Source organism: Hippopotamus amphibius, chromosome 1, assembly GCF_030028045.1.
Source record: "Hippopotamus amphibius kiboko isolate mHipAmp2 chromosome 1, mHipAmp2.hap2, whole genome shotgun sequence".
Taxonomy (NCBI): Eukaryota; Metazoa; Chordata; class Mammalia; order Artiodactyla; family Hippopotamidae; genus Hippopotamus; species Hippopotamus amphibius.
Window position 1 is genome coordinate 187,784,387 of NC_080186.1, and position 25,192 is coordinate 187,809,578.

Genomic DNA, 25,192 nt, shown 5'->3' on the forward strand with positions numbered 1-25,192 from the left:
AGTTGTATTTCTCACTAGTATCTTACATATACCACATACTTCAGACTAGTGTGAATCCTATAGACATGTGGTGTTACTGAATTCAGCTGGAATAAGCTATTTAGCTCCTTAGTTGCATTCATCACATTTCAAATATTCAAGAGGCACATGTGGCTAGTGGCTACCATAGTGGACAGCACATGTAGAAAGAACCTTGCCATTATCACAGAAAGTTTTATTGGATAGGGCTGCTCCAGAAAGAAGGAACTGTTCCTCGTTCTTCAGGCTTGTTGCTTCCATGTCTTCCCTCATTCTGGTCTTTTTAGGAACATGCATATTGTTTATACTGCTAAAGTCACATACGTCTTTTAGGAACTATCTCAAGCCTACCTCTTCTATGGAACCTTTTCTGAAATTGAAACTTAAGTGTGCTTTCTGCTTCTTTTAAATGTGCACATTTGTTTCTTCTCAGCAATGTATTTCTTACTGTATTTTGCCTGCTTAGTATCCTAGTACCCAACTCCTTTTTCTCTGGTAGTAGAATTCCGTTTTCTACTGGGCGGGGGGGTGAGGGGAGGGCTGTTTTTCATGCATTTGTCCATGTGATTCAGTTGAACCTAGCTCTACCCCTAGCCACCATCATTAGGATATGACCAAGATGACAGCCAGTACTGTCAATCCCAGGACATTTGCTGAAAATCTGGATGAAGGTGAGCTTACCAATGGGGTCTCTAAGCCTGCTGGATGCAAGTTTGGGTCTGATGGTAGCCATCTCGCCATCAAATGTGCATTCCTTGCATGAGAAGGAGAATAACTCAGAGAGCAAAACAAGAGAAAAAAAAAAACCATTCTGGATGACATCACCTTATAGTTGGTTACACCTGTATTTCAGTGCTATCTACCCTTGAACCTTACTAACTGCGGACAATAAATCATCTATTTTTGCTTAAGCCAGTTGTACACTGAGGTAGTCTCATCCATCACAACCTCTCTTCGGGCATTCTCTATATAGGATATACTGCAGCATATATCATAGAGTCTTCTGCCCACTCCCCTTCGAGCCACTCCTTCAGCCATTCACAGCCACAATAACTGTTGGCTGGTTTCATATCACAGCTTTGTAGGAGGAATGTGAACACCCATCCACCTGAACTAAATTTTTCTTTACCAGTTTTAACATTCAAATGATTTTGACGTTGATAATCAAATATTATGGAGCCAAAAATAATTTTCATTATCTGATGATGAAATTAGTATTTTTATTAGTATTTCTCTAGGGTTTTACAGCTCAGTATATACATATCACAAATTGCTTAATCTCTTTACTAAAGTCACTCAAAACAAGTCCAAACTTCCTAGTTAGCACCTGTCATTTGCCTGCGTAACCCATATGTACCTCCAGGATATTCATCCCTCCCCCTTTCCCTACCTCCTGGCTTTGAAGGAACTCCCCTAAAACCACTAAGTTGTGTGCTGGCCTGGGTCAGTGGGCTGGCAGAGGGTCTCCAGATGCCACTCTTTCAACACGCCTTACCTTCTGGTTCAGCTTACATGGACCTTCTTTGCTTCACATTTTGGCTTACTCTCATCTGCTTCTGGAATACACAGAATGTGGCCACAATCTCCTCATTAGTTCAGAGGGCCATACAGGCAGGGTGTTGCTGGGAGGGTTCTTGGACTCCAACCTCATAGCTGACACCAAACCCAGATGTGAAACTCACTACCACCCCTGCCTGCCACTTGCTCACTAAAACTACCTTTTCTAACTAGAATTGGACTGAAGAGGGAGTGTTTCATTCATGATGGAAGAAAGAACAAGCCCTCACTTCTCCACCCTGCCCCTCAAAACATTTTAATATATCTTGTTTACAAAAGAGGACTGAAGAACTACTCTAGAGAACATGCACATGATAAGATTTCTCTTTTATTAGACATCTTATATTACACATTCCCAAAAAGATATAAAATCTCCCAAGAGAAAATATCAAAACCTATTGATTTCAAGGTAAGCAACATATTTAAAATGAAAGCAAAGATTTTCTTCCAAAGGAATGTGAAAACATTTCAGCACAAATACAACAAAGACATGAGAAGGTAATTACAATGTTTTACAACACATTTTACAGCATTTTGTTTTAATCATTATTTGTAGAAAACAAGGATGCTGAGTTCTCAAACACTGCAGTTATAACTCCAAATTAAATTTTCAGAAAAAAAAAATAAGAGAAAGTAATGAACTACTTGGTCAACTGAACATCTGTGATAATGAACATGTAATAAAACCTAAGCAAACAAATATGCCACTGAGATCACAACTGAAGTGTGTGATTTTTAGTGTGTGCTGGGGACACGAAACTATTTAATCAGTTCTTGACCACAACCCAAAGCAAAAGCATCCTCTCTTCATTTCCCTGATGATTTATTCTAAAAATAAAAAGCAGAAACTTGCTGGTAAAAGAGAATTTCTGCTTTACTTCTGAGCAGCTGGTGGTAACACACACTAAATAAGACCCCGACCGAACACGGGACAGATCCATCTCAAACAACCAGGAGTGGCAAAAACCAGTTATTGCATCAAGATTTTTTATTTCAATGGATCAGAAATTCCAGAAAAATTAAGCACACCCACTTAAACCACAGAACACAGTGAACTCCTATAGGAAGGTTTTACATTTAAGATGCGATGAAAATACTGATCTTATTCCTGGGATTTGCTTCTGGCAATCCTAACATCTGTAGATGTCCACAAAAAGGAAGCTTTTTTTTAAAAGTTGTTTATCCCCCCAAAATGAGGAAGGAAACGTACAGTACATGTTTATTGCATGAAATTACTCTCTTGTAATATCTTTATCAACACTAGCATTGTTTCCTTAATAATTAAAGGCAAAAAAAGTCTATGCATTTAACATAACAATAATCTTAGGAGCTGCATCTTGACTGAAAATCCAGATGATGATCAGACTACATGATAAAACAGAAATTATGTTTTATTTCTATGTGAAGATGTTGGAATGGCAGGAGGTAAATGGAAGTTTAAAGTTAGATAATACTAAATCTATTAGCTAACACAAAGAATTTTCAGAAGTGCACAGTCAAGAATCCTTTCTATGCTAAAACTGAATTTTCTAATTGTTGATAATGTGGTTTTTATTTTAATGCCAAGTGAACAATGATCCCAAATAAATTTTATCAGAAGTATTGTAATGGCACATAGGTTTAGAACTTCACTTTGAGGTTAGCATGTACAAAAGTTTGGAATTCACTGAATAAACATATTCTTTAATAAGATAAATTATGATGAGCTACATATAAGTGGGTTTCAAAACACGGTCTATTTTAAAGCATTCTCTCTTCAAAATGGTTAACTCCTGTGAAATGAAAACAGTATGTGGATTCTGCATGTTACAAAATCCGTGCTTCAAGTTGCAGTCTCCTTGGCAGCAGCATATTTTAATTAACAATATTTTTCTTCCTTGTTTTGTTTTCTGACATCTCAGTACATTCAAATAGTCAAAATGTTTAGAGTAACATCACCACAAATTTAATGAAACGAATCAGAACGTGGCCAGCATTGTCAGGCAAAAATTATACAATTTATGTGTCATAGAAAGTACCCACCCCTCCCCCTCCCCCAACCTCTCCCCTTCCCACAACAGTAATATGGACAACCAAAAGATTTAACAAGACTTATAAAAAATAAGGCACATTTATTTTGATATGGTAATTTTAAAATAGAAAACCCCTTCTCAGAACATCTGTATTCAAATGAGCTGTGTAAAAAGACACCTTGTGGTACCTAAAAGAGGTCATGGTACCTACAGAATTGCTTCTTCTATTTTAGTGACAATGGAATAAATTGCACCTATCCCACATTGTCAAGTAATGAAAATATGCCTCTTTGTCTACTACTGAATGATTCAAAATCTGATATTTCTGGAAATACTTACAAAGGATAGGAAGGGAGGGGTCAAGTGGTACAAGCGGTAGAAAAACAGGTAAAGTTAACTATGTATATTATAAGGGTTGATGGATTGCACTTTTCCACATATTTCAACACATAAAATTTTTCTAACATGTATGAATGATTGCAACCATTTTGGCCATTAGCTATTACCCACCAGCTTTTTATTCCATTTTGGTAAAAATGGGTATTTTTGTAAAACTAACAAAGGGTCAGCAACATGAATACTTATAACAATCTCTTCACAACCCCCAACACAGATATAATTAGTTAACATTTAACCTGAGATACAATCTGTTGAGAGGTTGTCTGTAGACATTTCTTCGTTTGTTGCATCAGTTCATACTGATGATGGTAGTTCATGGAAGGAACTTCAAAAAAAAAAAAAAAAACCGAAAAAAAAAAAACTAGTTTGTAGCATGGCTTTTCTCTCTCTCTCTCTCTTACTGTACTAGTTTTAAAAAAAAAAAAGAATCACAGAATTCATGTCCTCACAGTAGCCAGAAGCTAAAATAATGTGCTTCTTTATTGCACGTCAAATCAAGAAGTGTATAAAAGCCAATGCTTCCCAATCCAAATCTGAAAGCCAGGTTCACCTCAACTGGATTCGGAATGTGCTGATTTCCATGGGACTCAAGTTGATCTCACTTATATTTCGGGCGTCTGGAGGTGAATGCATCAAGGATAATGACGAAGGTATGAGACTTACAACAGTAAACTTGTTAAACAGTTTCTGTACCAATACCTAAAAAGTAAATGATAAAAATATTGCATGTTTAGAACTCTGAAGAAAGATTAGTAGCGCATCTATATATTCAGCATGAGAAAAAGTGAAAAGTATGTTTGAAGTTCCCTTTTAATGAAAAAGAAGGGAAGGGGAGGGAGATTAAATCCACCTCTACATACTTGAACATAGAGACTAACCCTGGAGGGAGACACAGGAAACTGGAACAGGACAGGACAATGTGTTCTGTATTCCTTTTCAGTTGCTTGAGAACATATTATGTGTAGGGGCCATTTTTTCAATAAAAGAAAGGACATCTACAGGCCAAGAAGCTTTAAACACATCTACATCCTCTTTCAGTCAATACCGACCCCTAAGCAGTGGTGCCTCTCCACCATCCGCCCTGTGCCAAAAGAGCTGGGAGATAGGACACAGGCCGCCACAAGGAAGGTCCATCATGTCAGTGAGTCCCGTTTATAGGGTGAGGAAGTTGTTTGGAAAATACTATCCTTACTTCTGGCAGGTTATTCTAACATGTCTCTCTGGATGGTATAATCCCCTGAAGACTCAATGCCTTAATGTTTGAGTACAAATGTTCACAAGCAAGTGTTCTCAGATCATCAATAATAAGGTAGAGTGCAAATGTAATGAAACAAAGATTATCAGTGCTTTCTTAGCACCAACCACATGCAGGGTGAGGCAAAAGAAATGGAGAAGCTTATCTCTCTAAGCAGACTTAGGCCCCTCTACCATATTTTCTTTTCTCTTCTTTTTGAATCCTCTGTACACACTAATTTTGTAGGGCTGGAACTGAATCACTTAAGTCTGGTCTACAGTATGTCTATGAGGTTTTGGAGAAGAGCTGGGTCAGCTGAGCTGACTTGGTGGGGGAGATCCGGTAGTGCTAGAATCAGCCCAAGCATCTTCTTTGAATTATAGTCAACTCAGAGCCAGAGGTACAAGATTGGAGGTTCATTTCCTTCCAAGGAGAGGCCTGACGAGAACTCTCAGCAAGACGGACTTGAAGAGAAATCAGAAATGCGCAGCCACCAAGCAGTGCTCAGCCTCAGGATCTGTCTGGTCTGCAAAGTGTGGACACATGCACAAATGCTGCTTAATCAGAAGACCTAGCCGTGCATCTTTCCACTGGGGAAACAACTGACTGGAGCTAAGTACAGTTGCCTTCGGGGCTTTAGATGAGTTATCCTGCTGGCCAGTCTCATTGCTCCCTGTCTTCCCCTACTGCAAGCCAGCACCCCACTTTAGTTACTATAAAACTTGCCTTGGCCCCTGTAGGACCTGGGTTTGATGTCGCTGAACTGGACCATACATGAGCATGTCTGAGAGAGATGGAAATGGGGAAATGGGGGTGGGGTGGGCGAGTGGGAAGAAGATGCTTTGCAGGTTGGAAATGGAAGGCCTAAGAATCGATGAGGGCACTGTCTTCAAATGTGCACATGCTTGCCTATGCATTTTGACGTTGACAAGGAGAAGAGACTGAACGTTGAGAAAGGCCGTTCTTGATATGGGGAAACTTTAACTAGTTTGAAGTTGAGGGGAATGAGTCAGCGAAGAGGCAATGAAACATCTCATTGTCAAGAGTAAGGATTTCAAGGCATGCTAACTCAACAAACAAAAATCAGCTTTCAGCTCACCTTTCCCTGGGTAGTGGAACAAAACAGCCCAGTGTCTCTGCTAGAGAAGCGGCAATCAAATCCCTTCCTGTGGAGGATCAAGGCTGCCTCGTTGGAATGCTGGCCATCCACCTGCAAATGAGCAGAGTGCCAACACGCCATGGCAACATTAAGGCAAATACAGACACTCCTGCACACCCTCGATATCAGTGTCCCCAAACTACAAATGCTCATTTTTAAAAGTGAATTCACGCAAATCCATTTCCATTCAGGTCCCAAGCTCACTGTGCCCACCCCCCTGCCCCCCTCTCCCCCAAGGACTCAGATGATATGTTCTAAGAGTCCTTGTTAAGTCACTCAAGCTTTGGTTTCCTCCATAGTTCCTGAGGACATGGGTTATCTTTTGCCCACATATTGTATACCATTTTATTAAAGTTTCTTCAAATAAAGCATTTCATTTTAATTTATTTTTAATAAATCCATCAACTGAATAAAGTATACCTGAATTTGGTCCTTATCTGGTCATTGAGTGATATATCATCCCTCTTAAAACTGAAACATGCTTCTTCACTGAATACTAATTTTTGCTAATTGCATTAACATTTTTAATCTTTAATGTATTGGTTCATTATTTTTATATGAGACATTTAAATTGAATTAGTTATGCTTATCTCTTGCTAAGTCAACCACATTTATTAGCTTGATGTATCATTTAAATTCACATTACAAAAGCTATTCTTCTTGTGCAGGCAAAAAGGAAAACACCAAACATGACAAGTCAGCTACAGGGGGATCAGTATACAGTTTCTTGCAGTAAAATTTCTTGTACCCATTTAAGTAACAAGGTCATGAACGTTTCAAGTCCTTGAATATTTATAATTACAATTATTTAATAAATTTTATGTTTCCTAAACTGGAAAAATGTTTATGATAAATAAAGTGAATTAAAAATCCTTGGAAAAATTAAGAAACGCCCATTTATTCCAAGGAGAGTCATGTGCTGCTTGGCACTGACACTGCGACGAAATTGGTCCCTTTTTCTTTTTTTTTGTGGCCACAGATATGAATATGCCTGGGTTCTTGATCATCTTACTAGGCCATAGAATTTTTTAATGTGCTTTTTTAATGTGCTACAGAGACATCTTTTCTGAATAGCTGCCAGCATTTCCACCACTGATTTGATTTTAATGTGACTGAACAACTTAAAGCTGTCCTCACCTCAGATTCTTGGCTGGAATAACCTGTTTTATGACATTTTACACTGGTATTTTGCAGTGGGACTGCTAAAATTTTGTTTGAAGGGATAGAAAAAACTCATTTAAGGGTTCTGAGTCATCACAGGACCACATGATACACACAGCAAGTTGAAATCATATGATAAAGGTTTCTAATGAAATTCCAATTTCACAGTCCCAAAAAAGCACGAAAATAGCACATAAGAAAATCTTTTATTTATTATATACGGAAGGATAAGAGCTGTGCCAATTATGAAACCTTGGAATAGTCCTTTATTTTTCCTAAGCATCAGTTTTCTCGTCTATAAAATGGAGCAAATTCATGTCTACCTCCTTCATGGAGTCACGGTTTGGGTTAACCCACTGAAAACACTATGTAAGGTAGCAGCTTATAGGACAGAATGTGCTAGTGCAGAAGTTGTAGAGATGAGTGGTTCAGAATCCGGGCTGGGAGTCAGACAGCCTAAGATCTGTATCCTAGTTCTGCAATTCACTAGCTGCTGATTTCAGCAAAACAGTTTTTCCTTTACCATAAAAAAGATGAAATGAAATAGTATAACAAAGACTTAGCCCAGGGTCTGGAGCAGAAGAAGCCCTCAGATTATTATTATTAATTCTTATCAACATCATCCATCAAAAAAATAGTGATTATTTTCATAATAGCTACAAATTAAACAATATTCTCATTTAACTTCTTATTCACGAATTTCTTTTATTGACATCATAACTTTGCAGCTAAGGAATCAGGGAAGCCCAAAATTATATGTCCACAATTAGACATCAAAATCATAACAGAGTCTTGATTCAAATGCACAAATTAGATGGCCTCTTAATTAAGACTCCAAAAGCACTTATCACTATTAACCTAAAGCATCTGGCCATTTTAACTCACCAGAACATCCTTAAAAAACCACTGATAAGCAGGCATTGCTAAAATTCCTGCAATGCATTTGTTCTTGGAATAATGAATGTGTAAGGCCTTCAGCAGACTGAAGGTGACAAAAAAAGTGGGAAGGGAAACATTTTTGGAATTCCACCACTGAATTCAATAAGAGATTTAAACAAACAATACAAAAGTAGAGACCAAAATCACAAAAATTAATTTTCAATGATGGGAAAAAGTTTTACTTTCCCTAAAAACTAAAATTGCATCACTTTTCATAAAGACTAAAACACCAAAATGAAATGGCATTCATCTTGTGTAAGTTTTTAAAAATCAAATATTCATGAAAGTATCAGTTTTCGAGCAAAAATACCTGAGGCAAGGCAGCAGTTTTTCAGTTTCAAAGTCTGTCTAGACATTTTATTTCCAAGAAAACTGTTTTTCAAAGAAGGGAAACTGTGAATTTAACTTGAATATGTATTCAGGAAAACAGATACCTTCAAGTAGTCACACTACATGCTCTAGGAGAGTAAACAAATTTTGAAAGACCTGTTTTTATATTCATTAATACATTAGTGACATCCAGACCTCAGAAAAGAAGGGGAGGGTGTGGGGAAGAAAACTTACAAATTTTGAAACTGCACCAAGCACTGTGCTAGGTGAGCTTCAAATTAAGTGTCTTCGTAAAACAGTTCAGAGCACCATTGAGACTGCATCCCTGCTTGGATGTACCCAAGTTGCACCAGGAAATCCACTATAGAACTTATTTCAGGGGATAAACCAAAATCTAGCTCCTAGACTAAGTGGGGCCCGTGAAACTTCTCCAGCAACTGGGGGGAATGTGGGGGAAGATGATCTGGCTTACAAAATGAAGCCATCAGGCTCAGAGAAAGCTAGACTGGAGGCAAGGTTTGGTTCCACCATTAGCCAGTTAAGTGACTTGAGTCTATCCTCTGAAAATTCAGGGAACTCGGTTAGACTCATGAAGAGCCCCCTTGAGGATCAAGGGCCAAGCACAGTGACAATAACAGTAACTGCAGCTAACGCTTATTGAGCACCTGCTGTGTGCCAGCCCTGTGCAGAAGGCTTTTCATGGATTAACTCATTTCATCTTGCAACAACCTCTGAAGTAGTTGAGTGGTATACAACGAGTACTGCTATATTTAAAGGTACAGGAACACCCCCATCACAAAACATTCCCTCTGACACTCAAACAGCAATTATCACTAATGACACTACGATGGCCCTTCATGATCTTTCCCCACCAATGGCTGGTGTATCCTTCCACAGGTGTCCCATTATTACTGAGCAGACAAGAGAATAACAGGCAGTGCATTCCCCAACACTTTCAGCACTATCACTCCCCTTGTCTTCCCACGTAAGAGGCAGTATAAAGTTTTGAGTAGGGATCTGGAGTCAAGACTCGTTGGGGTGTGCCTCCTAGCACCTCCACTTACTGGCTGTGTGACCTGGGAAAGCTACCCCCATGCCTAGGTCAGTCAGTTGCCTCTTCTACACGATGGAGCACACACAATGCCTACTTTCACAGTGTTGTCGTAGAGCTAAATAAGGCTCACAGAAAGCACTCAGGGTAATGCCTAGCATTGGAGACAACTATAGGTATGTTGCTTTGAAAAATCTGAGGCATTAGTAATACACTATATAAGGAATACACATCAAAGTGACTTCAAGATTTACTTTGGCAATAAACTTCAACCTTCTCCAATTTATAAAAAAAAAACAGTGCCTACATTTTTACTTCATTATTAGTAGCAATCACAACTGCTTATGACTGAACGATCACAGTTGAGAACCTTTTATTTGTTAAGAACTTAGTGCCAGATGCTGCTCTAAACGCTTTACAAACATCAACTCATTTAATCCTCTCAGAACATCTCTAAGGTGGGTACTAGTCCCACTGCCTTGTTACTAGTGAGGAAACTGGGACTTGGAGGATTAAGTGATTTGCTCTAAGACACCCAGCCAGCACGGAGAGGAAATGCATTCAGACCTGGGTGGTCTGACTCCCAAGTCTGTACTTTCACAGGTACATTCTCCTGCCTTTGCTCTAGCTGTGGACTGGTGCTCACAGATACCTAGCTCGGAGAGGAAAGAGGAGGACTGCATTTGAATTAACATAACAAAAGGCTATCAACTAAAGGAGATCACCCCTCTGATCTGAGGCTGGAAAAAGGGAGTATTTAATCAATGGTTCCAACAGAGCTAAAACCACGATTTATCAAAACATATTCAGAAAGAAAGGTTTAGAAATTATCGTTTCTATCCATCCACAACCTGCCCACCCATGCACTCATCCCATTTTGAAACAGGATTTAAAGCCACTCAGAATATCACACACACACGACAGTCTCTTCTAAGAAAAAGAACAGGCAAATGTGCCTCTCCTGAGGTGGATGAGAACGCTGCAGAATGTGAGAGCTGAGCTACTCCTGTCTCATGCTAAAACAAACTGGATTTTCTCATTAGGAAAGTGAGGTTCACAAATCCGTAACTCCTGGAAACTATGGTAAACAGTGACTGTACACACATTGTCTTCTGAAGAAGAGAGGGGTCATAACTTTGACCAGATTCTCCAAGAAGAATGTGAACCCACACTTCTCAGAGGATGTGTGAGGTGTATGTAGATAAAGGCATGGCTAAACACCTGGTGGGAAAATTTCTCCAACTCGCTCAGGTTCTTTGAAAATGCCAAACAACACTCATATTTCAGTGCATTCTGGCAGCTGGGAAGGTTAGAAAATCTCACACTGTGTTAAAAGTCCTGAGACAGAAAGTAACCAGTAGAAATTCATTTTCCAGGGGACTCGTTAAAATGTCAGTAACAGTTATCCTGTTTTAATCAACAAGATAGCATGACAGAAAAAAAGGCGAAGGTGAACGGTTGTTCTCAAATATGTACAAAAAGGACATTTTTCCCCCACAATTTTCACCTTTCCAGAAGCTAGCAAGATCAATAAAGCACCAATCAATTCTTATAAGAAAGGCAAAATAAAGTAAAACCTTAAACTGCCTCTTATAAGAAAAGGAGGGGGTGGTGTAAACAAGTTGAGAGAGAAAATCTTATTGAATAAGTGGTGCTGATATGGTGAAATGAATGGTTAACTATTTGTAAGAAGCAGTTAAGCACAAATTGAAATAAATTCCATAGAGAATAAAAAGTTAAATGTAATATACAGCTATAGATAGAGTATAGATATAAAGATATATATCTATTAATAAATTAAATAAAAATATATCTGAACATAAAAGCTGTGGAAATAATCTGCAAAAAAAGTTGAAATAGATATTATTGTTCAAAACATCAAGGCAGAAGGGCTCCATGAAGCCTAGCTGAATAGCTTAATCAAGTTCCTCCTCATCCCTGGAATGTGAGCATTGCAGGTTGAACCATTCACCCATGATCCATCCTCCCGAGATTCTCCCAGGATCCTCTCTATCGAGGCTCTCTTCTCCCTAAACCACTGCCCTTTCTTAATGACATGGTTTTCCTGTTTAGTGCACTTGAGTCCCCAGTTTTATAGAAGCTTCTTTTTATATCTCAAGCTGTTGACAGTGCAAGAAAAGAGGGCAATGAAGAGAAGAGGGCTGGAGGCCAGGCATATAGGATGAGAAGGCTAACATTTAAATTCCTAGACAGTGGCTGGAACATGCTGGGCGCTTCCTGGACTTGGGTAGCTATTTCCTTTCCCATGTTAGGGAAGTTTTCAACTATAATCTCTTCCAGTATTTTCTCGGGTCCTTTCTCTCTCTCTTCTCCTTCTGGGACCCCTATAATGCAAATATTGGCGTGTTAAACATTGTCCCAGAGGTATCTTAGGCTGTCTGCAGTTCTTTTCATTCTTTTTTCCTTATTCTTTTCCACATCAGTGATTATCACCATTTTGTCTTCCAGGTCACTTATTCACCCTTCTGCCTCAGTTAATCTGCTGTTGGTTCCTTCTAGTATATTTTTCATTTCAGTTCTTGTGTTGCATATCTCTGTTTGTTTGCTCTTTAATTCTTCTAGGTCTTTGGTAAACTTTTCCATCTTTGCATCCAGTCTTTTTTCAAAGTCCTGGATCATCTTCACCATCATTATTCTGAATTCTTTTTCTGAAAGGGTGTCTATCTCCTCTTTGTTTAGTTGTTTTTCTGGGTTTTTATCCTGTCCCTTCATCTGGTACAAAGTGCTCTGCTTTTTCATTTTCTCTATCTTTCTGTGGCTGTGGTTTTCAGTTCCACAAGATGAAATACTGCTGATACTGCTTGATACTGCTATCTGTCCTCTTGTGGAGAAAGCTATCTAGGAGGCTTGTGTGTGCTTCCTGACGGGAGGAACTGATGGTGGGTAGGGCTGAGGCAGGGTTTTAAGAGATGTTTATTCCCCTCTTCGTCTGACTACAAATATATGACATATAATTAATTTTTTCCCCCCAAAAATCTATAAATTAGAAAAGCAAGAGATGCCTATGTAAACATAAATTCATCTACCAATATAGAACAGTTTCTGAAAAACTGGACTTTGAGAACAGATTTAGTAAGTCTGAAAAGGTCAAATACTAGCCTCTGAGGCCATGTTCAGCCTTCAGATTCTGAAGACCTGGATGTGGCTCCTAATTCTGCCATTTACTGCTGGGTAGTTTAATTTTAATCATTTAATTTCTCTAACCCCTACTTTCCCAATTTAGTAAATGGAGATAACGCAGCAATTTCTAGAATCACGAGGAGAGTTTTAAAAAATTACTGATTCCTAAGCTCTCCACCCCATACCTACAGAATCAGAATCTAAGAGATGAGGAAATCTGTAGAAGTCTCTTTTTCTAAAATCTCCCCAGTGTGATCTGGGCATAGTGACTCTGAGAACCGGTAGCTTGAAACACTGAACCACTTCCGTGGTTAGCAAATCTCCAGCCTCCACCTTGCTTCTCTCACTACTGCTTGAGCCCATAACCCCTTTCTCCACAAGGAGTAAAGGAGACTGAGGTGTACTTAGAACTGAGGAGCCTTGAGACAGCAGCCTGGGGCATGGGCAAGCTGTGGTGCTCTCTATTACACAGCTGACAGAGGAGGTCAGAAGGGAAGACAGATGTGCCCTTATCATGTCACGGTGGTCCTCAGACACTTTTCTCATGGAAATAGTGTGAGGCGATAGTTAGGAAAATCCTTACTTAGCTAGTCTTGTTTGGAAGCCAACCTCTCTGTTTACATAATTTCAATGGGAAAAATGCACTGCAGTCTCTAAATGAACAACTCATTATTGTATGCTGGGAGCTGCCAGCACACAAAAAACAAGAACACAATCCAAAATGTTTAGCCCTGGCTTCTGGATTGAGTTATTTTTGTCTTTCTTTTAGTATAACCATGGAATTACACTTGATCCCTTTTAAGTACCAAGCTTTCTTTGAATGAATCTCTACATCAGCTTCCTTCAATGATTACTCTCCTATTATCAGAGGTTAGGGGACAGAGAGAAGTTCTTTAAAGGACCCCTTCGGATTCCTAGTAAATTTTCAAACAACTGTTAGAAATATGTGCCAAGAGTCAAAGATTAACATAGAACTGGCACCAATTGATATGCTAATGCAAAACAGCCCCAAATATTTAGCTCTGAGCATGTGGCTACGCGCTACCTATGCCTACAGTCAGGCACTTCAGTCTTTATTCTTCTGGTTAAGTTGTTCAATTGCTTTTGATTCCCTCTGCTAAAACCCCAGCCTGCACCTGTGTTGGCATGGACTGTAAGCATCATCAGGATAACAATGTAGGTCTACAAAGCACCTCTGTTTTCAAAGGGCTCTCACAGCACCATTTCATCTGCTTCTCATGCTAGACCTGAAGCAGGCGTATCTGGTATCAGGCCCATTTTATAAATGGTAGCTGAGTCAGTGGTCACACAGCCAGCAGGGAGTGGAGGTGGTCCACCTGTCCAAAGGGGAGACGGGCAATGGGAAGCCAGTTGGCCACAGCCAGTGGAGGCCAGACTGCAGATGGCCTGAATGCCCAAGGGTCTAAATCAACTTCCCAGGCATGGGATTTTTAATCCCGAAAGTGACTAGATTTGTATCACAGGAAGATAGCCAACAGCAGGAACAATGAAAGGAACAGGTAAGCACAAAAAAGAGGTGATCTGGAAAACAAGCAAAAACCTTGGAGGGTAAAACCCTACACTTACCGACTGTAGAGTCAGCTGATGCTGCTTTCAGAAAACAATCATGGAAAAAAGTCATCTAGAAGCGAGGCTGAGGAACGGCCCTGCCATGGGCCCGAGAAGCCCTCGGATCCTTCAGCTCGCTAACGTCCTCTACCATCCATGCCCAAAGGTGGCAGCCTGACGCTCAGAGTCTTTGCTGTCTCTACTTTACCCTTTCATTCTATGTAGCCCATGAATTAATAACAGGTTACCTCAGGGAGGCTGACCATCTCTAGTGTGTTCTTTCCATGAGTCAAAAAGTAGACCCGCAAAAGACCATAGCACAATTCTAGACAGAGCACTCACAAGATCCACTTGTTCAATAAATTGTTACCGAGCCCCTACTAGCTGAAGGCTCTGTCCTCGTCAGGGGGGGATACAGCAAGGAATCAAAGAACAGCCCAGGTCTCGTGGCTCTTCCTTTCAGACCAGCACCTCCTGCTTTCAGGCCTTCCATTTGCTAACTCTTCCCGACCACTCTACCCTCAGAAATCTGCACGAGTTTTTTATTCCCTGACTTCCTTCAGATTTTTACTCCATTATCATCTCTTCTGCAAGGCCTTCTCCAACCACCCTATTCAAATCACCGTCTAAAACTGCCCTTCCCTCCTTTTTCCCCTTCATCATAACACTTACCATCATCTAATATGTTTCTCTTCTTTGTTCATCTGTAATTATTTTTCTCCTCTCACTAGAATCTAAGCTTCGGAAAGGCAGGGGCTCTTGTCTGTTTAGTCCATGACTGTACCCCAGTGCTTTTAGCAATAACTGGCATGTAGCAGGCATGAAATAAAACCTGAAGTTCACTCAGATGATCAAACAAGCCCTTTTGACACAGAGATATACGCACAGGCCTCTAACATTCACTTGTATTCATTCTTACTAGTCGTGTATTTTCCTATGTAGTCTCGGACATATAGCTTTAAAGCTCTAAATGTCCAAATTTGTAGGCACTGATCCTTCCTTTATTTGGAAGGTTCTTTGTTCTCAAGCTAAGCATAGTTTTCCTCTTATGCTGTCTTCAAACATGAACATTCTCTTCTTCTCACACTCAGGCCATTTATTGTAAGATATTTCCCACAGAATCCATAACCACTTACTATTTCCAGCTAAGTGTATGCCAATCCACAATATCAAAAAAGCTCTACAAAACAGTAAAAATGATGCAAACCCCTCATCTTTTATTCTTTTCAAATGCAGTCTCTGACTTTAAAAGTAGGCATATGGGTAAAGTCAAGCAATCTAATGAAGTTAAAATTCCATACCTAATAAAACTTTCCCTTGTTTTTTCCTTTAATATACCTTTATTTTTTTTTTAAGCTCTTTATTGGAATATAATTGCTTTACACTTTTGTACCAGCTTGTGAGGTACACCAAAGTGAATCAACTGTATTTATACCTATATCCCCATATCCCCTCCCTCCCACGATGGAAAACAGTTTGGAGGTTCCTTAAAAAACTAAAAATAGAACTACCGTATGATCCAGTAATCCCACTACTGGGCATATACCCAGAGAAAACCATAATCCAAAAAGAAACATGTACCATAATTATTTAATATATCTTTACATCTCTCCTACATAGCTGGTTTCTTAATGCAAAGATTTGGGGGTTTTTTTTTTTAGAATTTTTTCTTTTTGTATTTTTCAGAGAAAAGATATGAATGTAAAAAGCCTCTGGTACAGAAATAATTAAACACTATACTTTCTGTTTCTCTAACTCCTGAGAAACACTGGCTAATAAGGAGAAACAAATGCAAAATGCCAATAGGGCTGATCTTAAGGTCTGGTTCTCACACCTGGCAATTATGTGACCTCAGGCCAGCTTTAGCTTCCTCATCTGTAAAAAGAAGCTGGTATTCCTTGATCTGCTCACCACAGAGAACTTTTCTGAGAATAAAATAAATCAGTCTAAGGACACATTCTAAACTATAGAGCAACAGTCAAATGAAAGGTATGATGATGGTGCCTAAAGGTGAAGTCCTCTTAATCATTCCTTGAAGCAGAGTAAAATTTATACTTTTCTTCCTCCCACCCCCTTACACCAAGTATACTACAAGAAAAGTGATTTTTTATAGATATATTTTGGGATATACCTTTGACTGTATCGTCCTCAGATTAACCAGATCAATGTCACAAGGCAAAGATGACATTAATGGAGAGAATTCACCCAGCAGCTGCAGGGTGGGTACAGGGATCTTTTCTGTCATCGGAAAGACAGGGTGATTCAGGAAGGAAGAAGTTATGTGGCTAAGTAGGGAAGGGTAACTGACCGACTTCTTTTCTTCCTCCTATCAAGAAAAAACAAAAATGCTTAAGAGAATTATATATATTTGTAGTTCTTGTAGTATTAATTGAATTATCAGACAGGGCTTAAACAGGAAAAAAATATGTATTAATACAAAGTTCAGTTCTAAGCAATACAACAAAAAGTGTCCACTTAACTCCTATGTTTAGAAATATCTCTTTCCCATTGCTTTAAAACTAAAAATCCTGATAACATTCCCCACAAACATTCTAGGACAAGGTATAACCTTTTACGAAAATTCTTTCTCAACCTACCACAAAACTCTTTCAGCAGACGGGTTGGATATTCATGTATTTTGTACACCATCAAATGTTATCTCTTTTCCCTCAGGTTTTACCCATCATATTCTCATGGTTTCATTTATACACTTAACTAGACCATAAAGTTATGTATTGATCCAAAGTTATGTTCTATAAATGTTACCCAATGATAGGATTAAAAAAAAAAACTCAAAATAAATAAGGCTTTAAAACAACACACGTAGCATATCTAGATCATCTGTTTTCTTTAAATTTGGTAAAATCACTGTCAGCTGTTTCACTTTATTCCATAAATAGGAACTACTACATGTGTTACAGAATAGTTATCACACATTTACATGGTACACAATTATTTAGTATAATTTTAAAATACTTTAGTCTTTGCTATGGTGTATGCTTATAGACATGTATTTCAGCATGTTCAAACATTAAGTAAATCTACCAGGAGTGGGGATATACATACAGTAGATGATATACACAATTAATTAAATCAATGACTAAGCAGAACCTTAACCAATAATGCCTAAGGTGTAAAAGCAGACACAGAAAAGCACTAAGAAGAAAACATAACTTATGTAGAAAGGTCTTTTGATCAGAAGCAATATTTGGAGAAAATTTAATTTTGTATCTTATTTGTTGAAATGACTGTTTCACTGAGATCTTCTGATTTTGCATGTATTTTTTTTTTTAACAGAGGACGCAAACAAAAGGTTTGGCTACTTATCTGTGTGAAAACATATGATCTACAGAAGATACAGAGCTTAAAATTCAGAGCGTCAGATTAGAACTGAACAGAGGGTGTTAGCAAAGAGAGACAAGCATCTTGCCAGCAGCGACGGTAGACGTCATTACAATCCAGACTATGAAGAGAAAAAAAAGTTTTTAAAGGCAACAGAGGGACACTACAATATTAAGATACGGACAAAAAATATTAGGTATAAAAAGAGTTGTTAAAACATTTTATCCATTCCACATTCTTTTTTTAAAGAAAGATTAAATAAAGCACATAAAATAATATTCTTCAACAGTACTAAAATTTAATGCAGCTTGTAGAACAACATGAAGAGAGAGGGAACATTTTCAACAAGAAGCTTTAAATGTACTCAAAGATCAAAGGACTTCATAATCTAGGTCAGGATTGCTGACAAAATCACTTTTGAGTAATAAAAGATAAGAGCTTCTTACAGAAAGGAAAACACCTGCCTTATCAAATTCTAGAGGCATTAAGTCCATTCTAGGTCAAGAAACATTCAGAAAAAGCCTCCTGGCTTTGTCCTATGCTCTTGGAGGAATCCTCAGGCACTTCGGTGAGTAGTAGGTAGGTTACTTCTTGATAGATTATCTATACCTTAGCAGCAGTCATGTGTATATTTACTATTCCTCCAAACCCAGATCAGTTCTCCTGCCCTTCAGTGCTTCCCCTAGACTGACCATACATCAGAAGGGTTTGGGGAACTTTCAGAAAACATAGATCCTTGGATCCAAACCCAAATCTACTGAATGAGAATCTCCCGGGGTGGGATCCTGGGAAGGTAAATGTCACATAGTCAGTCCCACACTGTTCTGTTGATCTGTGCTAAGAACTGCCACCTCAGACATCCTCCCAACCTTTTAGAAGAAACAGAGCTCCCACTGGAATCAAAAATATAAACCTCACCCTTTAACTAGTCTGGGATTAAAAAAACCAAGATGCATACTCAAAAATATGTTAATGAAAAGTCTTGTCAAAGGATACAATGTTGTGAATGTAAGCACTTTGAGCACTCAAGAACTGTGCTATTTATTGTCTCCTAGCAAGATAAGGGAGAGAAGTTTATATAAAAGTTGTGGTTCGGTGCCAGAAGAACTCCATGAACAAGTAGCACTGCTGGGTGCTGACCAGCCGGGTGGGGCAAAGTTTCAGGGAAAGCTCCATCATTCACACATTTTCTTAACATATTTATAGCAGTAAAGGGCTCGGCAAGATATTTAACTGTGGAGCTATCACTAATCTTTTAACCCTGATAATAAACCCAAAGTTTATAAAACGTATTTGCTATAGGAAATTCTACATGTTTGTTTAAGCTATAAATGAATTCCCCAGCCTTACAGTAACTAATATACCACTCTAAACATTATTTAGTTTCTTGAGGTTGGAAGGTTTCAGACTGTGTAAGTCTGGCTTTCCCCCTGCATTCTGCTCAAGATTAAAAAGAGTTTCTACCATATTCTGATCCTAACCACATCAAGTTGAGATCTTCTCCACTGGGTTTCAGCCCTTATATTGTAAGTCAGAACTTCCAGCCAGGGCTCCTTGGTGCCCTTCACTAAGCCCACTTGAGTATCTGATTCTTAAACATCAAAGGTTTCCACTTCATCTACATCAAAACCTAGTAAATTATCAATAAAGAGATCATTTTTTTTGGGTCACCTTTGTTTATTTAGAATGACCTGACACATGGTGAGAACCTGATAAATGTTTGTTGATGATTAATTACTTTATTAGTTACTACATTAACAAGCAGTGCAATATAAATGAAAGAGAGAAAATTACTGTAGGGGGAAGGATGGGTTAAAAAGACAAAGAGGGAGAAGGAGAGAGAATGAATGAAAATATACAGACTTGTAAGATCTAGAGATAAATATCATTTAATGCAGAGCTGAAGCCTAGTAGTATATGGGCCAAGTTGGCCTATTAGACATGTTTTGATAGCCCTGTATGGTATTAAAAAGTTGTTTGTTTTTCAGCTGACTCTCAAAAAAAGAAAAAAATCCAAGAGGCTTCACATGAAAATCATCAAAAACAACAATAATAACAAAAAATGCCTCAGATAACTTTTTTTTTTTTACCCCAAACACTGGAAAATGAAGTCACACTGGGTCCCCACATTCTCACATGGAAACATCATCTAGGGCTGAGTTGTGGCTCCCAAATGGAACGTATCCATCCTCATGTTCACCAGACCCTCTGGTCACCTAACTTAAGCATTTTGCTCTTACACCTCCCTCACTCCTTCACCTCCCTGAGCCCCAGCAGCATTTGAGTTTTTCATCCGATCTCTCCCAACTTCCTCTCCTTATGTGTAAAGAACTGGTATCCAGAGGTAAAATGACCCAATTGTAACTCATGAACACTTCCTAGTTCAACACCCCCTTTACTATTACACTAGTCGCCAGCAAGAGGTGGGTAGGATGTAAGGGTCAAAGAAACAAATCCTAAAGAGTCAATGCTGATAAGACAATTCCTATTTTCCACTTCTGCTGAGCCTTGAGCATTATTTCCAAAGATGACAGTCAACCTCACACAGTCACGGTCCTCCACTGGGCATTTATACCTCTCCCAGCGATTATTTATCATTCCAGTCTCGTTCTCACTGCCTCCGTGTAGAACACTTGAGAACAGGACACTTCCATTTAGCCATCCCGGATTACTCCCACGAGGCTCAAGGCCTTCCACTAAAATCCCTTCCCTTTTAGGGTGTGTCTCCCCACCTCAGTTTCTACCATCGATATTTTAGTCATAAGTCTGAGTTGAAGGTAAAGACACTTTCTAGACAATTTAAGTTACGTGACATATTAACATTTCTTTATCAAATGCTTTTTAATCAATTTCACTAGAAATGAAAACATATTTTCTCTTCTCTAGTTCATTTCTTATTTTAAAAAACACTATTTGATTTAAGCCCAAGAATCTATAGTTGAGCAAAAGAAAAATTTAACCAACGCAGGATTATAAAACCTTTGAATCAAATTTAAATCAATTACTATCTAAAGAGTTCTGAATGAGAATAAACAAATTATTTAACTTCTAAGTGAAAGCTTTACAGATCTGACATGAAAATTCTTATTGCCATAGCTAACAGAAGTTTTGTAAATTAGTGTCTATAGAGAGAAGAATCATCAAAGCCAGAAACATTTCAGGAGGAGCAAAAGACAGTAGCTGCCAGCACTCAGACAATGATTTTTATATGCAGTTTTAGCCTTAAAACTAAGCTATCTTGTCAGTAATTGATTTAAACCCAGAGTCCCAAGAACTGGCATAAATCTTGACATCTAAAATGGATATTAAAATCTTTTTCCTAAAAGATTCTAAATACTGGGAGAATTCTTTGCCTTAATTAGCTGTTGCCATTTCATTCAGTCAGCTAGTATTTTATTTATAGAATGCCTACCACAGGCAGGGAGGCCCTGTGGGGCACATGCAAATGAAGTAGACAAGTCCCTAGAATCTAGTAGGGGGAACAGAACATGCATATGGTGACAAGGCAGTAAGCAGGAACTGCTATAAATATAGTGGGGCAATGTGCTATCACAGCTCATTCATTTGTGCATTTGTGTACTCATTCATACAACATACACTGGGTTCTGCTCTGCTAGGAACAATCCTAGAAGCAGACAGAGACATAACCCCTACTCCTAGTGAGTTTATGGTCCAAAGGAGGAGAAAAACAATGATCACAAAATTACACATAGACACACACCCAGACACACACACAAAGGAGCGATGCATGGTTCCAAGGGAGCATAACAGAAGGGGATTTGACCTGGTCAAACTGAAGCAGTTAGTTGACGAAATAGGCTCAGATCTGAACTATTACTATGAGCTGCTGGGCAGAGAGATTGAAAGGCGTGGGCGAAGGTGCTATGAGGACTGGGTACATGGGAAGTACTTACGACTGAAATAAAACCAGCTGGCCCAGAGCTGAAACAGGGAGAGCCACGTGGGTGAGGATGGGGGACAGGCAGACCCGATCACGAGGAGCTCTTGGGCCATGGTAAGGATGTGGCTTTCATACTGAGAGCAATGAGAAGACAGAGAGGGGTTAAGCAGGGAACAGTGAGGACAGATTTGGTTTTGAAAAAACAAAAGTACTGCTTACTGGATTAAGAACAGATTTTTTAAGAACAGAAACAAGAGAGCAAAGGTGGATGTATATAGGTTACCTCCAGGAAACACATGATGCTAGCTTAGATTAGAGTCGTTGAAGTAATCAAGTTTATAGATTTGAAATACGTAGGCAATGAGATAGCCAAGCACCGGTGATGACTCTGTTGTGAGAAGAGAGCAAGCGAGGGAGAAGTGTTTATCAGAGATAACTCCTGGGCATCTAGACTGGATGGAAGGTGCTGTTAGTTATCAAGAGAGGGAGCACTTTTGTATTTGCGGGTTCCAGCTGATGCAGAGGAAGAACATACAAAATGAGAAAAGGAAACGGCCTGGGGCTGAGCCTTGAGGGCTCTAATATTTAATGGCTGAATAAAGAGCTATCATAGAGCAGAGAAAGAAGTGCCCCAGAGGCAGGAGGAAAACCAAGTAAGTAGGGCACCATGGAAGCCCTGGCTAGGCAGTGTTTTAGGACATGACAAGGGTCAGTGTCAAATGCTACTGAAAGGTGAAGTAAGATGATAAGCAAAAACACTCACTGGATCTAGTGACACGGGCAAGGGTGTATGATGGAGGCTAAAATCAGACTGAAATGAACCGACTGTGAGAGGGACGTGAGGACACAAACTCATCTCATCAGCTCTGGCTCAGTGGGGTAGAGGAGATAGTGTAGGGGAAACGGAAATGAGAGTCTGAGTGAGGGCTATTTTCTGTTTTTGTTTTTAATAGAAGAAAATCAAAAGCATTGAAAAGCCAACAGAAAGGCTATGAGGGGCAGGGACAGGGAAGGAGGGAAGATGATTAACAAAAGGATCCTTAGGAGATGTTTCCCGGAAGAGCTAAATCGGACTCCATGTTGGATCTGATTTTTTTTGACTTTAACCTTTGCTTTTCGTTACCTTTTTTTAAAATTAATTAATTAATTAATTTTACTGGCTGTGTTGGGTCTTTTTTGTTGTGTGAGGGCTTTCTTTTAGTTGCAGTGAGTGGGGGCTACTCTTCATTGTGGTGTGCAGGCTCCTCATTGCCATGGCTTCTCTTGTTGCGGAGCACGGGCTCTAGGCGCGTGGGCTTCAGTAGTTGCAGCACATGGGCTCAATAGTTGTGGCTCACGGGCTCTAAAGCGCAGGCTCAATTGTTGTGGTGCACAGGCTTAGTTGCTCCGCGGCATGTGGGATCTTTCTGGAGTTGGGATCGAACCCATGTCCCCTGCATTGGCAGGCACATTCTCAACCACTGCACCACCTAGGAAGCCCTGCTTTTCGTTACTTTAATCACACACAATGGCCTGCCTGGGGAACCCTACCTGCCTGTGAAACTAACACATCGCTTCCCCAAGGCTAGTCATTCCAGGAGATGTTTTGCAAGACTCATAACCCTTTTTGCTTTACTTCCCCGCCTCTCCCTCTCCAATTCTATAAAAGAAACTAGCATCCGGACACCGATAAGATGGTCTTTTGACAGACATGAGCCTGCCATCTTCTCGGTCTGCCGACTTTAGTATTCCTTGCCTCAACACCTCGTCTCCGATTCATTGGCCTGTTGTGCGGCGAGCAGAGCGAGCTTGGACTCAGTAACAGAGGGAGATGGGGGGTCAGTTCCAAGGACACTGGAGGGACTGGGCTACAAGGAAAGGAAGGTAATATGAGGGAAGAAAGAAAGGGTGGGAGTAGATGCTTGGTATCCAGAACAGAGTGCCCTATCGAATGGCTGTTCTCTTCTACAAAGTGGATGGTGAGGCCACTGGCTGAAAAGAGTAGAAAAGATTTGAAATGGTCAGTGCAGACAGAGGGAGAGCAGGGTAAGAGAAAAAGGGCCATGTCTAGGGCCATCTGAGGTGGGTAGTCAGCAGTCTACGGGGGGCTCTGAGGGTAACTTTTTTGCCACCTGAAGAAGTATATTGTCAGGTTGGTTCATGTCCAACCAAGCTTTTGCCAGATTCTTTTACACAGAATGCTGGATTTTTGCTGTGATGAAAACTGAACAAGAAGGCAGACAAGTAAATCTACTTTCAACAGATGAGTTAAGACTAGAATGAGCAGAGTAAGGTTTCAAATACATTTTACTAATCAAATTTAATCTAAGTACATGACTAAGCTCTATTCTTTAAACTCAACTCTTATTTCTTTCAAAGTAATTTCAGGAAATTTCACCCAAGCTGATTCCTTCACATTACTTTATATCTACATAATAAGCAAAACTAAAAAAATAAAATGGCCTAAATGTAAATCTTACAAGATATATATAACTGAACTTCTTTTTGTGAATACAGGCTAAGTCTATTATAAAGATATCTCAATATTGGAAAATGCAAAAAATAAAAACTTATAAAGTCATAATTTTGGATGGCAAAGAACAAGCAACATCAGAACATGAGAGCTTTTTTCCTACCATATTCACGACACTTTTTTTTTCTAGTAGTATTCGAAATAAATTAGCTGTAATCTTGTTATCATGGACACCTTGCTCAAGACCACGATTATCATCTTGCATGAGTCTTCGATCCATGATGACTTCAATCTGACCTACCAAACAGACAAACAGGCCAGGGTTATTCATTGAGAATCTCATAAATACAAGGCAGGGTCTCGATTTAAGTTTCTCCTCCAGTCAGGGAGACAGATCTCCACAACCCAAAGTACCATGGACTTCCTCTCGATAATAGCTCAAAGCAGCTAGTATAAATTCATAAAACAAGATTGTATTTCTCCTTTTCTTTATCAGTATCTAGTAAAATCTAATAAGAAATTTAAAAACAGGACAGAAGAGATCAAAATTAAAGTGAAACACACAAAATTAATTGAAACAGTACATTTAATCCTCTAAAACTTTTAGTGGCAGCACTAGGAATTTAAAAATGTTTATGAGGTTCATTAAAAAATGTACATCACATATGGAGTAAGAAGACAAACACAGAAGGATAGAATCTAAAAAGGATTTGAAGTAAAATTTTAGGTTACTTGATGTGTTGTGATTCTCTGAAGCCCTAGGATTTGGAGACACGCACCATGTACCCCCTTCCGTTTGTGTGTCTGTTAGCCCCAAAAGTTGTCATATTTGGTTCCTTTATTCGCTATGGAATAACTTTACAACTCCTTTAGTTTGAGTTGTAGGCTAATGGTTAGGTTATGAAATTACAAACTAAAAAAACTGGA

The 25,192-nt window shown here is 39.2% G+C and overlaps 1 protein-coding gene across 2 annotated transcripts in view; it reads right to left on the bottom strand.

Annotated features, from left to right (window-relative positions):
* Window positions 1-1,352: 1,352 nt before the first annotated feature.
* Window positions 1,353-25,192, bottom strand: part of MAN2A1 (mannosidase alpha class 2A member 1) — a 164,426-nt gene continuing 140,586 nt past the window's right edge. For both annotated transcript variants that reach the window (XM_057737710.1, XM_057737718.1), the window contains 4 exons: window positions 24,429-24,562; window positions 16,702-16,896; window positions 6,320-6,430; window positions 1,353-4,685 (listed from right to left, as the gene is read on the bottom strand). In XM_057737710.1, the coding sequence (XP_057593693.1) occupies window positions 4,533-4,685; window positions 6,320-6,430; window positions 16,702-16,896; window positions 24,429-24,562 (593 nt within the window). In that variant the 3' untranslated portion in view covers window positions 1,353-4,532. The remainder of the gene's footprint in view (window positions 4,686-6,319; window positions 6,431-16,701; window positions 16,897-24,428; window positions 24,563-25,192) is intronic.